General features: G+C 36.3%; 2 protein-coding genes across 2 annotated transcripts; one reads left to right on the top strand and one right to left on the bottom strand.

The window, feature by feature from the left end:
• Positions 1 to 966: 966 nt before the first annotated feature.
• Positions 967 to 10,856, bottom strand: LOC124535118 (cell division cycle protein 16 homolog). The gene is made up of 10 exons (XM_047111192.1): positions 10,572 to 10,856; positions 9,912 to 10,072; positions 9,089 to 9,221; positions 8,234 to 8,396; positions 6,906 to 7,036; positions 6,144 to 6,411; positions 5,789 to 5,925; positions 5,576 to 5,704; positions 5,039 to 5,492; positions 967 to 1,107 (listed from the first exon to the last, which is right to left on the bottom strand). Exons 1-10 carry the CDS (start codon positions 10,659 to 10,661, stop codon positions 968 to 970), a joined length of 1,806 nt encoding a protein of 601 aa, XP_046967148.1. The 5' UTR covers positions 10,662 to 10,856; the 3' UTR covers position 967.
• A 218-nt stretch (positions 10,857 to 11,074) lies between these two features.
• LOC124535117 (eukaryotic translation initiation factor 4E type 2) lies at positions 11,075 to 16,543 on the top strand. The gene is made up of 4 exons (XM_047111191.1): positions 11,075 to 11,545; positions 12,834 to 12,998; positions 13,325 to 13,447; positions 15,589 to 16,543. Exons 1-4 carry the CDS (start codon positions 11,312 to 11,314, stop codon positions 15,763 to 15,765), a joined length of 699 nt encoding a protein of 232 aa, XP_046967147.1. The 5' UTR covers positions 11,075 to 11,311; the 3' UTR covers positions 15,766 to 16,543.
• Positions 16,544 to 17,296: the final 753 nt, after the last annotated feature.

Genomic DNA, 17,296 nt, shown 5'->3' with positions numbered 1-17,296 from the left:
TTGTCCAAATTCCTCAAGGCCTCCAAATTATAAAAGAGAAGTGCATTTATTCAGTAGTAACTGAAAAAAATATACGATATGGACTTTTAACTTAGCAATTGCAATTTTTAATCTGTATCACGTAATTTAAAACACGAGCCGACATACTGTGACGTCATATAGTTAAAAACTGTTGATGTGTAAATTATGTACAGTCGGAGTAAGAAAAGCTTCGTCACCTTAAGATTTATTTTCATGTGCTCAGTATGGGCAATAATCTGCAAGAGTACTTAATTTTACATGCAGTTGTTTAGTGTTTTAGTTTCAAAAATGTACTAAGAGTTAAGACTTGATAAAGGAATTTGAAAACTGACGAAGGTTTTCCATACTGACTGTACATATCTTTTTGACAATTCATTTAAACACAATCTGCTCTTAGTTAAGTTCTCGTTATGCTTATTCCAACCAAACCATTCCTCATTATCAGTATCATCGGAATCTTTGACAACCTTTCTGGTTTTAATGCTAGTATTAGTACAACTAGACCTGCCAACACCAACGATGGCGATTGTAATACTTTCCCAAAAACGCGAAATAAAACTGTTTATACCATAATGACGTCATCAAAATGACTGACAGTGTTTTTTCAGCGAAAAATATGGCAAGAAAGTGAGTTAATTTTTGTGTGCCTTTTTATTTTGATATACTTTTCAGACATACAATATCCCATAATATATGAAGTCTACCTTCAGCCAGCAATATGACGGCTATAGAGTTCCCTATTAATTTATCTTTTCTGGTTAATTATATTTAGAAGAAAATTGTAACAAACATCATATTTAAAATACCCACAAGAAAATCGGACATGACATTTTAATTGTATATAATAAAACAACTGTTTTCTTGAGTTCACTTATTTCTATAAGACCTTAATAAAAAGTACGGGGTCTGAGGGCAATAAGTTTGTGGAGATAAAATTTCAATAGTCTCAGTCGAAGCTCATGCTCATGTCGGAAACGTCGCGGTCCGTGTGGTCGGCGTGGTGGTCGGACTGCTGGTCGGACAGGTCGCGCTCGGGCGGCGGGTCCAGGGTCACGGCGGGGAACGGGAACTGGGGTATTTCTTCCTCTGAAATGAACAGTTTACATGTCAACAATTACAACTCTACACATTATTAGTAGTAAGTTTATTGTGTCTGCTACGAAATTTTATAAAGTAGAGTATATACCCCTACAGCTTTCAGCTGCAGAGCCTATAAACTCTGAGTTTCAGGGTTCAAACAAATTAGTAAAAATATTTATAACATCTCATTGATGACAAGCCACTACAGGTTCATAAAACCTGCATATTGAACTACCGAGTTCGAAGTATATTTTAGCTGACAAAGGATACAATGTACCTGCCACTTAAATATAAACGAATTATAGCTATATTGTTAGCTTATAATATATTTGATCCAATTGTAGATACTACAAATAAAAAATATTATACCCTTGATTAGTAGTTGTGCTACTAACAAGACTAAATTAAAAAACTAGATAATAAGCCAATGGATAAGCACTATAAATATATTGTTAGTATTGTACATCAGAATATACAGGGCGTATCCAGCCAAGATAACTAAATTAAACTATTTTTAAAGTATTAGAATATTGACATATTTTGTATAAGTGAACATTGGATCTTGTCACATCAATTACCACCTAGTATTAACAATTATAAATTGTAAAGTGCGTTTATTAGAAAATCAACTAAACATGGAGGATCATTAATATACACAAAACAAATGATTAACTGTAAAGAACGAAAAGACATGTGGATCTTTCCATATATACATATGTTTATTTGCATACTGTTGTACTGTCATGCGTGAAACTCGAGCATACTATAGCAATGTGAGTTTACCGACCTCCACAATCGGATTTTAACCTTTTTGAATGTGTGATGGAAGACGCCCTTAAGCGAGTCTGTACTGGGCGAAAGAATATCGTTATTTGTGAAGATTTTAACATTGACATTTTAGTGCAATCTTCCATAAGTACTAGGTTCATAAATTTATTTCAATCTTTTAATCTAAATAACATATTTTGTGAACCTACAAGAATATCAGCGACTTCCGCAACCTGTATAGATAATGTGTTTTGTAATTGTGAGGCCGTTAATAAGGAAATCTTAACAAACCTTACATCAGATCACTTTGGCCAAATGGTGTCAATAGGTAAAAAAAAAATCAAAAGAAACGAAAAATCACTTGTAGGCCAATTACTGTAAAAGGTTTAATCAACTTTAATAATGCTTTAGAACATATAACCTTCCAAAATTGAATCTTACCTCAAATGATCCCAACTATTTACATAATTCTCTTTTACAATTATTATATATGATAGAGAATTCAATAACATATTTCAGTTAAAAACCTTTTATCAGAACAATGAAATACAGTTCTCAGACTGAGTCACTACCGGTATCTACATATATAAGTCGAAATAAATTATATGAGCTATATGAACTTAAGAAATAGTGATAGTAAATTTATCAATTTTATCAAAAAATATTCCAAATTATTTAAACAAGTTTGTCACACAGCTCGTTCGTTGCATATTAAAAATAAAATGAAAACAACTTGGGATATTATAAGTTCGAAGATAGGTAAGTTGAAGTTTGATGCATGGCATTTATCCCTTAGCATAAAAGGCAAAATTATACCTAAAGATTTTGATGGGGCCAACCAATTCGAAGAATTTTTCTCTAATATTCCTCTGATATTACTAAAGGACTTAATGCGTCACCCAATGACGCCTTAGACTTATTTGTGTTTAGAATTTTCTTTTGACAGTCTAACTTCATACGAAGTATTAAAAATATTTAAAACATTAAATTTTTAAAAAACCAGTAAAGTAAAGTAACAGCCTGTAAATTTCCCACTGCTGAGATAAGGCCTCCTCTTCCATGAAGGAGAGGGTTTGGAACACATTCCACCACGCTGTTCCAATGCGGGTTGGTGGAATGCACATGTGGCAGAATTTCAACGAAATTAGACACATGCAGGTTTCCTCACGATGTTATCCCTCACCGCCGAGCACGAGATGAATTATAAACACAAATTAAGCACATATATATATAGTGGTGCTAGCCTAGGTTTGAACCCGCAATCATCGGTTAATATGCACGCGTTCTAACCACTGGGCCATCTCAGCTCACCAAAACCAGTGACCTATGGGATTTATCAGTTACAATTATTAACAATGTTATTTGATGTTTCCAGTCCGTACTGGTTCACATAATGTTGTCTTAAATTAACAATGTAATTGTCGACTTGGCTCCTTATTTAGCTATCATCTTTAAATAATGTGTACAAACTGGTATTTTTCCTGATATGTTAAAAATTAAGTAAAGTAATCCCATTATTTAAGCGGGTGATATAAAAGACCCAAACAATTAAAGACCGATCTCTATTTTGCAGTATTGAGTAAAATTTTTGAGAAAATCATGCTCAATCAATTGTTATTGTACTTTAACTCGTACAAGCTATTGTATTTTCAACAGTTTGGTTTCACTAAAGCTCGCTCGACTACTGATGCGGGTGTAGCATTAGTTGAGCACATTTATGATGCATGGGAGAAGTCACAAAACGCTATTGGAGTTTTTTGTGACTTATCAAAAGCTTTCGATTGCGTTAGGCATGATATTCTCCTAGAAAGGTTAAATATTATGGTAGCAGGGGCCCTGCATTGAAATTCATTTCCTCCTACATTAATGAAAGAGTTTTGAAGGTTGTGGTTAATGGTGCAAAATCAAATGGAGCTGTGGCTCAAATGGGTGTACCACAGGGATCAATTTTGGTAACTCTCTTGTTCTTATTATATATAAATGATTTACCTTATTTTGTAAAAAAATCTTGCGATATTGTACTGTTTGCAGATGACACAACCCTTATTTTTAAATTTGGCAGAAAAATAAACAACTATGACGTTGTAAGCAGTGCTCTGTCGCGGGTTCTTGATTGGTTTGACATAAATAATCTAGTACTAAATGCGAAAATCACTTTAAAAAATGAAAGGATTGAGTTTGTCGAGTCAACGGTCTTCTTAGAGATAACCCTCTCCAAACTGCAAACTGCAGTGGGGCACCCATTTGTATGCCCTAGCAAGGAAACTAAGTAGTGCTATTAATGCAATAAAAATAATTAGAAAACTCACGGACATAAGTACCGCTAGACTAGTTTTTTTTAGTAATTTTCAGTCTTATGTCATATGGAATGTTGTTATGGGGTAACGCAGTAAATGTTGAAGTTGTTTTTATTCTGCAGAAAAGACGTATCCGAACTATTTACAATATTAGCTCTAGGACATCAGTACGCGAGAAATTTAAAGAAATCGGTGTATTAACAGCTGCTTCACAATATATTTACATTACATACATATATATTATTGGTATGATAATATAATGTTTATACAAAAGAATGTAAAAAAGTATTCCGTCAAAGCTGATATATATACTATTAATACAAGAAAAAAGAATAAACTTGTAATCCCTAGTTTCCCTTTGCACACGGTAAAGAGAACGTTTTTGGGCAATGGTATACGCAAATATAATAAGATACTGCGAAATATAATCAATTTACTATTTTCAAAATTTAAAAAGATTATTAAGACTAAATTAATAAATAAATCGTAGTATTCATCAAAAGAATACATTTTGGAAAGGAACGCCCGGAAGGCTCGGGTTCCATGATAGGACACTAATTACTGTAAATAACAGCATTGTAAATTTGTTTATATGAAAAAAAAGAAACTATGCGAGTTTCTTGCCGTTTCTTCTCGCTAGAAGCTGCTTTCCGAAACAGTGGTAGTATTTCATTATTGACGATTCAAAAACGCTTCATTGTGAAGTTTACTTGAATAAAATTGATTTGATTTGATTTGAGCAAAAAAGTCCATACAAATACTGTCACCATTTCAATCATAGTTGCCCCTTACCCGACAAATTAATTAATTCATTGTGAAGTTTACTTGAATAAATTGATTTGATTTAATGACTTATAGCATATGGGGCTGACCCGTGAGCGCAGCGTCGAGGCGGTCGACGATGGCGTCGAGCAGCGCCAGCGCCACCACGTGGTCGGGGTCGCGCGCCAGCGCCGCGTGCAGCGCGTCCGCCGCCTCGGCCTCGCGGCCCAGCAGCGCCAGGCACAGGCCGCGCGCCGCCAGCGACGACGCGCGCGCCGGCCGCAGCGCCAGCGCGCGCGCGTGCCAGCGCAGCGCCTCGCCCGCCCGGCCCAGCGCGCGGCTGGCGTGGCCCAGCGCGTCCATGGTGGCGGCCCAGCACGGGCTCAGCCGCTCGGCGGGCCCGGCGGCGGCCAGCGCGCGCAGCCACAGCGCGCGCGCCGCGTCGGGCCGGCCCGCCGCGAACGCGGCCACGCCCGCCTCGTGCGCCACGTGCGGCGACGCCACGCCGCGCGCGATGCGCTCCCAGCCCTTGCTGTCCGCCTCGCCGTCGCACGCCTCGCCCGACTGCCAACGAGAGCGTCCAGTGTCTTGTACGCTGATCGAACATAATGTTCTTCACGACACTTGACTAGACACTGTGTATGTACCTCCGCGTTCCCGTGCAGTGCCGCCGCGCGCGCCATGAAGCGCTCGCACATGCTGACGTTGTTGAGCAGCGAGCACTCGACGCCCACGTACAGCGGCGGCAGGTAGCAGCCCGGCATCAGCTGGCTCGCCTAGTTATGTTACAATGTTACATAATATGAAATCATAATATATAAGTAAACCAAAGGCAGGCCCGCGCTGCGAGTGCGCCTCACCTTGAAGTAGGCCGCCATGGCCTGGTCGTGCTCGTTGTCGGCGGCGAAGCTGTGCCCGTAGGCGAGCCACACGCAGCCGGCGCCCGCCTCCAGCCCGCACGCCTTGCTCAGGTAGCGCCGCGCGAACTCGCTCTTACCTGCGCAGATCGCCTTAGGGGTTAGTGCAGAAAATTCGACGCATGACTTTTTTTTAAATGATTAATATTACCCACGGTGATGGTGACCACTAAATTCATGTGGAGTCACAGTTTTTGCAATCCGTTTCAAAGCGTATATTTCTACAATAGTCATTCTACCAATAAGTCACGTCCTCCGCACGGGAGTAGGCACAGGAGCAGAGTGAAGGGCGGCTCACCGATGAGATAGTAATAGCAGCCCACCGCGTACCAGGCCGTCCAGTGGTGCGGGTAGGCGTCGACGAGCGCGTGCGCGAAGGCGAACAGCTCGGCGCTGCGGCGCAGCTCGACGAGGCAGGCGGCGCGCACGTCGGCGCAGCTCCACGGGCCCGCCGCGTCCAGCGCGCGCAGCGCCGCCGCCCACTCGCCGCCCGCCGCCAGCCGCCGCCCGCGCGCCTCCGCCGCCGCCGCGCTGCGCGCCCGCGCCACCTCCACGCACGACTTCGCCTGCGTGCAGTCACAACGTAATTATTGTTAAGTATTATGATAAATGTAATTTCGTCTTTTATCACAATTAATGTGTGTGTGTGAGTCGAGATGGCCCAGTGGTTAGAACGCGTGCATCTTAACCGATGGTTGCGGGTTCAAACCCAGGCAAGCACCGCTGATTCATGTGCTAAAGCATAATTTGTCTTTATAATTCATCTCGTGCTCGGCGGTGAAGGAAAACGTCGTGAGGAAACCTGCATGTGACAAATTTCATAGAAATTCTGCCACATGTGTATTCCACCAACCCGCATTGGAACAGCGTGGTGGAATATGTTCCAAACCTTCTCCTCAAAGGGAGAGGAGGCCTTTAGTCCAGCAGTGGGAAATTTACAGGCTGTTGTTGTTGTTATTGTAATGTGTGTGTGTGTGTGTGTGTGTGTGTGTGTGTGTGTGTGTATGTGTGTTTGCGTGTGTGTGGCATGTGCGTGTGCGTGGCTTGTGTGCGCACTCACGCCGTCGTCTTGCATCTGCACGGGCAGCGGCGCGTATCTGCGCAGGCGGTCGCGGAAGGCGGCTCGCAGCAGCGCCGCCTCGGACGCGCTCATCTGGTTGTTGATCGGCAAAGACTCGATCAGCTCGCTCTCTGCAAACACACATAACATGCGTGTATTTACGTATTTCATGCTAATAGCTCAGCTGTATCGTGCACTACTAAGAGTTTATGATTAATATAATATACTTATATCGAATTTAATTTCACTTCTAAAATTACGATATCAGTGTCGTCGATGTTCTATGTCATTTTTAGCAGAACCAAAGCGAATACAACAAATTAAGTTCTCGACCAATTACATTGCGTCAATAAACTGTCGAATCTTATACTTGCGTTTCTCTTTATTAAGTTCAGTTATTAATAAAAAGTTATTTGTTAAACTACGACGAACACTTACGAATTTAATTAATTCTATTCAAAAAGTCCCAATTGTTATATGAGTATTATTTTGATATAATTTTATCTTCTTCTTTCATTTGTTTATGGTCACTAAACCTTAAATATGTAAATAAACAATACCATCAATAGGGAAGATGCGGTCATTTTATTTTTGTGTTAAAGAACTCTATATACAATAGACTACAAGTATATTAAAAAATTAAAACACTGTAATTTATTCCAAAAAATGTGGTTTCATAATGTCAATTTAAGTTTTCACGCGAAAACGGAACTTTATATCATGTGACGTCACTCCTGTCTGTCACTAGCCTACTGATAGTACTTCTCCTCGCTGGTTTTCATATTTATGCATTTTCTCTCCTTAGAGACATTATTTATAAAAATTTAAAACAAACTATGGATACTTCGAATAAAAGCCGTGTTTACGTACGTTTTATGCTAATATTTTATCTACTTGAACATGTTTTTTAATTGAATTGTCTTTGACCTGGACCTTCTGACAATGAAACCACAAAAGTGGTTTCAAGCTCTGAAGAGCAAGCTGGAGTCCGCTTTGACAAACCCAACTTCCATTTTTATTCGCAAAACGCAATTATTTTTCGTTTCAATTGTCACTTTCTTTCTTTAAAACCATAACCTCAAATAAGTAGTCGTAGCAGGAGTGACGTCATTGAACGCTAATTAGGGTTTTTGAAATAGGTTCCGTTTCACGTTACTTTATTTCGTAATTATTGTTAAAAATCAAATATAAACCTTGCAGTTACCCTTCTTTTATATTTTTTTAACATTTTAAAAGGAAGATTTTCATAAATATTATATTTGCATGTTCTCTATTTTTTGTTCTTAAATATTTAGCTGTTTTAATTTTTTTATGGTATCAAAAATTACCTTGACTAGGGGTAAGTGCATGCTGCTCAAGCAATAGATCGAGGGCTTCATAACAAGCACAGTCAGCCCTCAAAGCCGCTGTCAAAGCCTCTGCAGCAGCCTCGCGTCGTTCCAATGACGATAGCGCCCGTGCTTGCCAGACTAGTACACCGGCTAAGGCTCTCTGTGAACATTAATTTAATATACCTTGTATAAAAATTACATTATATATAAATATAATAAAGCTGGAGTACTATTTGCTAAACGCATATCTATGTATACATGGTACATATACCGTCTGTACTCTGGAATGGCTTAATCTATTTTGACGGGACATTCAAAGGCAGAATCTGATTTAAAAAGTACGCATGAAGTCGCGGGCACAGCTAGTTTATTACAATTTATTGATGATCAGAAAAAAAGACTGTTTTTTCTTTGCTTATTTTATATCAGGGATGTTATGGATATGAAATTTCGGTTACGGATTGGATACGGATATAGGAATGATTATTATACCGGATACGGTTACGGATACGGATAATAAATTATTTCGGATTATCCGTTACTTTCGGTTACGGATATTATATTTTTAAGGAATTTTAAAAGTAAAATACAAAATACAAATAGGTAATAAAGTAGTTTTATTTCGTTTTTGGCAGGAATTACAATCAGTCTGTGAGATATTATTACAGCTATTTAAAATAAAAATAAATATAAATAATTATATTGAGTATTATCTATCCGAAACTTTAATTTCGGATTCGGTTACGGTTACGGATGATTTTTTATATCGGATATCCGATAGTTTCGGTTACGGTTACGGAGCTCCCTAACACCCCTATTTTATATAAAGATTTTTTATTTAATATGGCTTACGTTGTGTGTTTGGTCCATACTTCTCGGTTCTAGGAGAGCAGGATCACATTCCTCAAGTAGGCTCAGAGTAGTTGTGGGTTCCTTGGCTGCTATGAATGCCCGCATCGCAACACCAAGACATAGAAGATGCCTCCTGTAAAATAAAATAAAGGTTTTTTCCTTATAAGGGAAACAAAACAGTACAATATAGCATATCAATAGTTCTCCATATTTGTTTCATTAATAAATTTCATCAGTGGGATTTTGAGTTGGGTCTCTAGTAGATAATAAAATAAAACAAATCCCAATGAAGTTAGTATATTAAAATGTTTACAAGAGTTAAAGACATTTTATGGAAATAAATTTATAACAAAGCAAGGTAAATAAAAATTATAAGCATACACAAGGACAGACAGTAGATTTAGTGATAATGATGTTAAGATGCTTTAATATAAAATTACTACCCTCACAAATTCAAGCTCATACTCAAACTCAAATAACTTTTTTTAATATAGAAGTATTATACTTTCTTATTAATGGTCAATTGAAACAGTACCACTGGTTAAGAAAAGAAAATACCCTGATCTCAGAAGAACTGGTGAAAGAAAGTTAGCAGGATTTTTTTTGTCTCATATATTATATCAAAACTTTTATATGAAATGAAATAGCCAGGAGGCAATCATTTCATTCACAAGTTAGACATATTACTAACAGTAATAATATATCAACCATCAACTAACAAATGTATCATACATTAATAAATAAATTATAAATCATATTATCTTTATTTTTTAGTTTATTCAAAGCTAAATTTGAATCATAAAAATGTAACACACATACATACCTATGTAATCCTCTAGATGTGACGGCGTGTGCAGCTCTATGCAGCTCACCCCGGGCCAGCATTGCACTGGCGAGTAACCATATGTCATCTCCACTTGCCACTGCAGAACCACTTGATGCTGCTGCTGCATCTGCCCAAAAAAATGCACTCGTCCATTGACCCTTAAACCAAAAAAAATACAATTTAAATAACAAAAGCCTAAATTTTATAAGGAGTGCTATATAAATCATTTCGAGATAGTATATTATTACACTATGCTTTTAAATATCCTGATGTTGAGTGATGACCACCGTTTAAAGATTAAATATTTAAAATGTAGGAAATATTAAATATTCATAGAAAATGCGGCGCCAACCAACCAATGCTAAGATGTTATGACTTGAGGTTCCTCTGGCTGACATACTCTTCTACACAAAACACAACCATACTAACTATTACTTAATATAATATATTGCTAATTAAATTACCATCGGTTTGTTTATGTTTATAATATGAAATATGACGGAAAACATAGCTTTCACGTGTTTCCTCAAAGAAAGGTAAGGTTTTTGGACTTACTTTTCTACTAATTAAGTTGTTTTATAAGTAAGAAAAACAACTCATAAATATTATAGGTTTTAAACTGGATGTGTGTCATTGTTTATAAACTGATTTACTTACCAACTCTGAGTATTGTTTTACTAAAGATCGCATAAAATCGACATTAAGACTATCAACGTTATTCCTTGCGGTAGACTCTGACTTTGCCATGGCATCAATGTAACGCTTATGTAGCAAACAGACTTTTTTAATATAGGGAATATTATATTATTGAATAATTTCGATTAGTCCCACTGAAATTATATTTCTGAATACCAAGAATTCAATACGGATCAAAACCGTTTTCTGTTTATTTATCCCGCCGCGGTGACTTTGACAGTGACATTATACTTTTTAAAAACCAAATCGATGGAATTAGATAAAATAAAAAATAATTTAAAAGATAACAATATTTTCAAAAATCAAGATTAATATAAAATTTATTTAATTTTGTGAGTACAAAGTTGTAAGTATGTTTTATACATAATTTTTTTTCTAAGTTATTTACTTTCGGGGGTTTTATTGTCACACAAAAGCTTTGTACTAAATCTTAATTTAAAACGTTTGGCCCATTTATCCCATGCTGTCATTTGACAGTTTGAATTTTGATGACGGAAAGAAAAAGGTTATACACAGAAAAAGAGGGAATAGGCTGATTATGATTAAATTATTGTAAAAATAAATAGAACTAATTAAAGAGTTTAATTTGTTACTTTGTATAATAAGAGATTTGAATTATAGCTTTGTAAATAGTATAATAGTTAAAAGAGCAACGTGTCCTAGGTTAGGCCGTTAGGGAATCATGTTAGTATTGGCGTAACATGACTGAAAGAAAAATGTGCAAGTTCTATAATTTGAATGTGCCTGAACGCCGATCTGGGGAACCTGGGAATCAGAATCACGCAAACAATGATGAGGACGATCGCAACCCTGACGATCCGCTGCAGCCATACGTGCCCCCTCACGAGCACAAACTGGAGTATAGTTACTGGATGTGGTTCTCTCGGAGGCCTCCCGCCAGAGAACTTTCTTCGACCACCACTGGTTATGGACAGGTATATATGATTTCATATGTAAATAATATATTTGTACTATAATAAAAGTTGAATAAAAACAGTTTTGTATATAAATATTTGGCTTGTCAACTCATTAAACTGTAAGTATTCGAAACATTTAAGTATTTATAACACATTATTTCCCTGGTATAAAACTTACTTGAACTACTTTATTTTGAGTTAGGTGATAAAAAGTGATTGTTATAATGATAAAATGATGAGTAAAAATATTAAAGAGTGTGTTGAGGTTGGTTGAATATAGCTTAGTGTACAATTATTAGTTGTATTACAAATATAAATGAAATTGTGATATATTTAAAAGTGGTAGGTTTAGTAGTAGTAGTTGGTTGGTAGGTACTTTTTTTATATATTTACTCATCACTTATCTTATCTGTGGCTAACAAAACGCAGTGAGACTCATTCTATAGAAGTTGATAAAAAATTAACTAATAATAATATTCTGAATTTTGGAATTCTTATTGAATTAATAACTCCATTTGTCAAATCAACATTATATTTAACTATTAATCAATTTTGTTTCATTATAGTTGTAACAAAATTCTATATCATGACTAAGTTATAACAATTCTATTTTTAATCCTTTACTTGTTGAATGGGTTAATAAAATATCTTGTTTTTATTTACTTTAAGAGAGTATATTATGTTGTTTAGGATAAATATTAAAATTTCATCAAAAGATACAGGTTTTGTCATCCAAGTTAGCATTAATATTCAAACTTTATTTGATGTAAGAGATACCACTGGCTATCATTGTCTACTAACTTAAATGCTAAAGACTTTTCAGCCTCATAGATTTTTCTTGCAAGCTTTGATGACCTCTCCGTAGTTACAAGATAATCATATATAAGCACAGTCAGTTTAGTAAGAAAATTTATGATTAAAAAGCTCTTTTTTTTCTTATAAAACAATAGTAACCAATAGCTATTACAAAACCTAATATGTCATATGTTATCTAATATAAAGCATTTTACAATGTTGACAATAATATATTTAATTTAATCTGTTAATATAATAATGTTCTGGGGAGAATTACCCAGTTGTTTGATTCTTACTACTTTCACAAAATGAATTGAGATGTTTTGTACATTTTAATAAAACTTTATTTAAGTTAGTACTTGAATCGAAGAATAGCTATTTTAAAGACCTTTTTGAAATTATAAAAAATGTTTTCTATTAATTTAATTTAAATGTAATAAATTCGAGCAAAACTTAGTGAAGTTATTAGGTCATTAAATCACCAATCATGAATGAATGGTTATTTTTTCAGGCCCTTCGTTTGGTGGGTCGCGTGGCCTCAGTTGAACAGTGGTGGGGTTTGTACACGCATTTAGCACGGCCCGCGGAACTCCCGCCTTCATCAGATTTGCATCTCTTCAAGCTGGGCATCAAGCCTATGTGGGAAGATCCTGCTAATATTAATGGTGGCAAGTGGGTGAGTAAAAGATAATAAATAGTAGAAAATGACTGTTCATAAAGATCACTTATGAATTTATTGATATGTTTGATATGCTCTTAAAAATTTGAGAATCGATTTGATCGATCGATGATCGATTATTACATTTTAACTTATAAAGTATCAAAAATATTCTAATTTCCGTAGTATAACTGCCAACCATAAGGGCAGTGTGCTTAAATAAACCATAGACCATATTCTGAATAGTTATGAATTCTTTACTTTACTTTTTACTTTTAAAACAACATTGAATAATACCTTTTTTTTATCACAGCACTTAAATATGTTTGGAAATGATATTACAGGTGGTGAGACTCCGCAAGACGCAGACGGGCCGTGCATGGGAGGACTTATGTATGGCTATGCTCGGTGAACAGTTTATGGTCGGAGCTGAGTTGTGCGGTGTCGTGCTCTCCGTTCGGTTTCAGGTTAAATTGCTTATAATATGTATACTAATCATTTTTATTAAGGCCAACTTTGAATAAGTTTAAGTTAATTGAACGATTCAATTTTTAATATGTAAATACCTTGTATCAAAATAGATTTAAGTAACCCTTTGTCCACCATTGTCGATTTAAAGCGTCAATCACGAATTTGATGATTACGGAAATAATAATTTTGTAAACTTTAACCTATTTAAGAGTATAGACAGCAGTGCTCACTCAAATTCCGCATTGATTTGAAAGCTTTTTCTATCCAATCTGTGAGCAACAATGCAATAATTGTACCAAAATTATTCTACTAACATTACAAATATTAAAAAGAAATGGAGCTCTGTGGACTTGGCCTTCGTTTGTGTTTTGTGTAATAGTAAAAATATTAATATTGACACATTTAATTTGAATATTTTACAAGTGTGTGATATTAGCCGAGGATTGAAATATCCATATTTGTTCTTGAATGTTCAACGTGAACCATTGTTCGGTTTGAACTGTATTGTTTCAAGTGTCTGTGCATTGTTAAAAATAAAAAAAAATACAGGTAAGTTGTTTGAATTTAATTTTGAATGTTTTTATAATATATACAATGACGTATCTGTGAAACTGCTATTAGATTATTTTTTGTAGTTGAATTTTTAAATTTAAATGAATAATGAAACTTTTAAATAGCTTTTTAAGAAATTGATTAATTATTTTCACTAATTATACTTTTTACAAATATTATTATTTTTTATAGGCAACATTGTAAATGACGCTGTGATTTCCTATAGTGAAGTGTTTTAAGAAACTTTTGTTATTTAGAATCATTTATTGCACAACACATTTTATTGAAAACGTAAGAGTAATTCAATACTCGTATGATTTTATAAAGTAATACATTATAGTATCTTCATTTGAAGTATTATTTCCTATTAGCTGAGTTGCAATTCAACTATATTTTTGGGTTTTCTTGAACTCCAAGGACATTTCGTCATCACCGATAGTGTCGCAAGCAGTTGACTTTAGTGGGAAGCGACGCTGAAGTACATGCCACATAAAAGACGGGAGTCGTTTTTGGTACGAAGAATGCAAAATATCACCAAGTACCGTCTTTCGTCTACATCACGAAAAAAATGAATTCATATAATAGGAAGCCGCAACTCTTCACGTTAAATTATCCCAGCGTGTGTGAAATGATTAATCCAATAATAAAGCATCGAAAAATTACAAAATCAATTATATTTGTTAAAGCATGCGATACTTTAATGTGGATACCTTCCTAACTGTAGAGATCTATAATATGTTTAAATTTCAAAGCTACAATGTATGTTTATTCGGTGTCACCGTTGACGTTCTAGAGCGTCAACTAGTTGCGCTTGAATCTTTACTAATTATACGAAATTCTAATAAAAACTGAATGCCAAAGTTAGCGGACTGTTTTATTCATCACGTAACCCCAAACAAACACCAACATATGATTACAAGATATATGGTGTGTTGACTCCGTTATCGTCCGGAAAATAAAAGCTGGAACAGTCGCGACGCTGGTCGCGTTACAAATCGACAGCGGTGGTCAAAGGGTTGCAGGGTCGCACGGTGCGGGCGGGTGTCGGGCGAAATAAAATAATGCAACACATATAAATATAAAGATTTATTCATATAACTTAAATTCCATTATTTGTATCTGCAAATACAACAATCTTATGATCTATCTTACATCATATACGTATATTACTTATCATATCTTACATTGAATGGTCTTATAGCTAACTATCTGTAACTTTCATAGTTACTTTAGATACAAGCTCACTTTAAGTAGAATGATATACATTTAAATAATCTAATACAAACTGTAATTATATGTGACTACGCTATTAACAGCTTATATAAAATAATAATTGAAATACTTAACTTTTGAACTAGTCGCTTCGGCGGCCGAACAAAAACTGCCCCAGAGACCAGTCACCATACTTTTATATCTCGGTTGACACCGCACTTACTTGAAATAATTTTTATTTTTCACCTACCCTCAATGATTGATCAGTACCCAACACTTGTAATAAACGAGTATTGTACTTTTTACAAACATGATTCAATTGCTATTAGTATAATAATCTATCGGGCGCGTGTGTAACGTGCGGTGTGCGTAGGAGGACCACCTGGCTGTGTGGCACCGGACGGCGTCGGACACGGCGGCGGCGGCGCGAGTGCGTGACGCGCTACGGCGCATCCTGCAACTGCCCGCCTCCGTGCCCATCGAGTACAAGGCGCACGGCGAGCGTCTGCGCGCCTCCGCTGCGCGTGCGCACGACGACGAACGCTCGTAGCGCACGTAGCGCACGTAGCGCACGTCGCCCGTAGCGCACGCAGCGCCCGTAGCGCCGCGCCCCGTCTCGCTTTCCCAGTATTTGAAATGTTTCAGTGCAACAGAGTTTAAATGATTAGACGATAACAAACAAGGTTCTCATTTGTATCTCCCCTGTCAATTTTTTTTGTTTCTTGAGACGAGTCGACCTATGACGTCGCGGATGGCGTTTTCGGGTAACATTTGCTGCCACTGAATTTAAAATGATTTCCTAAATATTTGTACCATAGATAATTTTTTAAAACTTGTTAAATTTGCATTTTCTGATCGCAAGGCTCTGTAATTTTGGACTTGTGCTACGAATTGAGGAAGAGTGTCACAATGTAGCTCCGAGTAGTCTCCTCTGTAAACGCATCATTTTTTATTAAACTCAAGTTTGTCCATGTGTAGTATAAGACAAAAAAGCAATAAACTTCCTTCGAGCGTTACGTTTTAAAGCGATGGTTCATGGTTTTTATACGGTGAGATCGGAGGCGTGTTTGTAAGGTTTCCCCAGTCTTCCTCAGTTGCTACGCTTTACGACCGCGAGTAAGATTTCGTATACAATTGACTGTTTAATTCAAATCCGAGTGAGAAATGCGTTTGTCCTGTTTCAAAGTTCAATTGATGTACATAGTGTTGAAATAATTGTAACGTAAGTTTTGTTTGAAACGCGGGGTTCGGACACGTTGCCATAAGACCCGTTGTCTACACCTTGTACAGTGCAAATTGCATAACAATAAAGAATCAGACTTTTCATATTTCGATTTTTTTTTACATACCCAACTATACTTTAACATCCCCAGACCCCAGTTAAAATGAGCTTAAAAAATATGAATATATATATTATAAATGTGAAAGTAACTCTATCTATCTGTTTGTCTTTCGCTCTTTCACGGCCGAACCACTGAACCGAATTTGATCAAATTTGTTGTAAAGCAAAATATACCTCCAAGAAAGGACAGTCTACTTTTTTGCCTAAGATATGACAACCAACCTAGCGGAGCCGCGGTCGACTACTGGTAAGTAAACAAGATGTTTACCTACAATTCAATTTCAGAACAAATAAAGGTTAACCTTATATTAACATGCATTTCGATGTGATGTTCCAATAGCTCAGTGTGGTTCGAAGTTATTATTTAAAATATCAACAACACAACACTATCTTTAGAAAATAACAAGTACCAAAAAGAAGTAAAGTTGTCTTTGTTTTGAGTGAACCATAGATTATATATGTGAATGTGAACTATAGATTATATTATAGCTCTCGACCTAATAGTGCAATGGCAATTTAACGTCTAAATGATGCTTTTTTATTTGATTTAAATCAACTCTTCAGTGTTAGCTTCAGGGAAACATTGCAAAGTTTTAAGACATAAGTAAAGTAACAGCCTGTAAATTTCGCACTGCTGGGATAAAGCCTCCTCTTCTAATAAGGAGAATGTTTAAAACATTTCCACCTGTGTGTGTGTGTTCCAATGCGGGTTGGTTGAATGAACATGTGGCAGAATTTC

Source organism: Vanessa cardui, chromosome 14 (genome assembly GCF_905220365.1).
Source record: "Vanessa cardui chromosome 14, ilVanCard2.1, whole genome shotgun sequence".
In the NCBI taxonomy this organism is placed as follows: Eukaryota; Metazoa; Arthropoda; class Insecta; order Lepidoptera; family Nymphalidae; genus Vanessa; species Vanessa cardui.
Note: the sequence above shows the minus strand (reverse complement) of the source record. Positions and strands in the feature narration are given on the sequence as shown.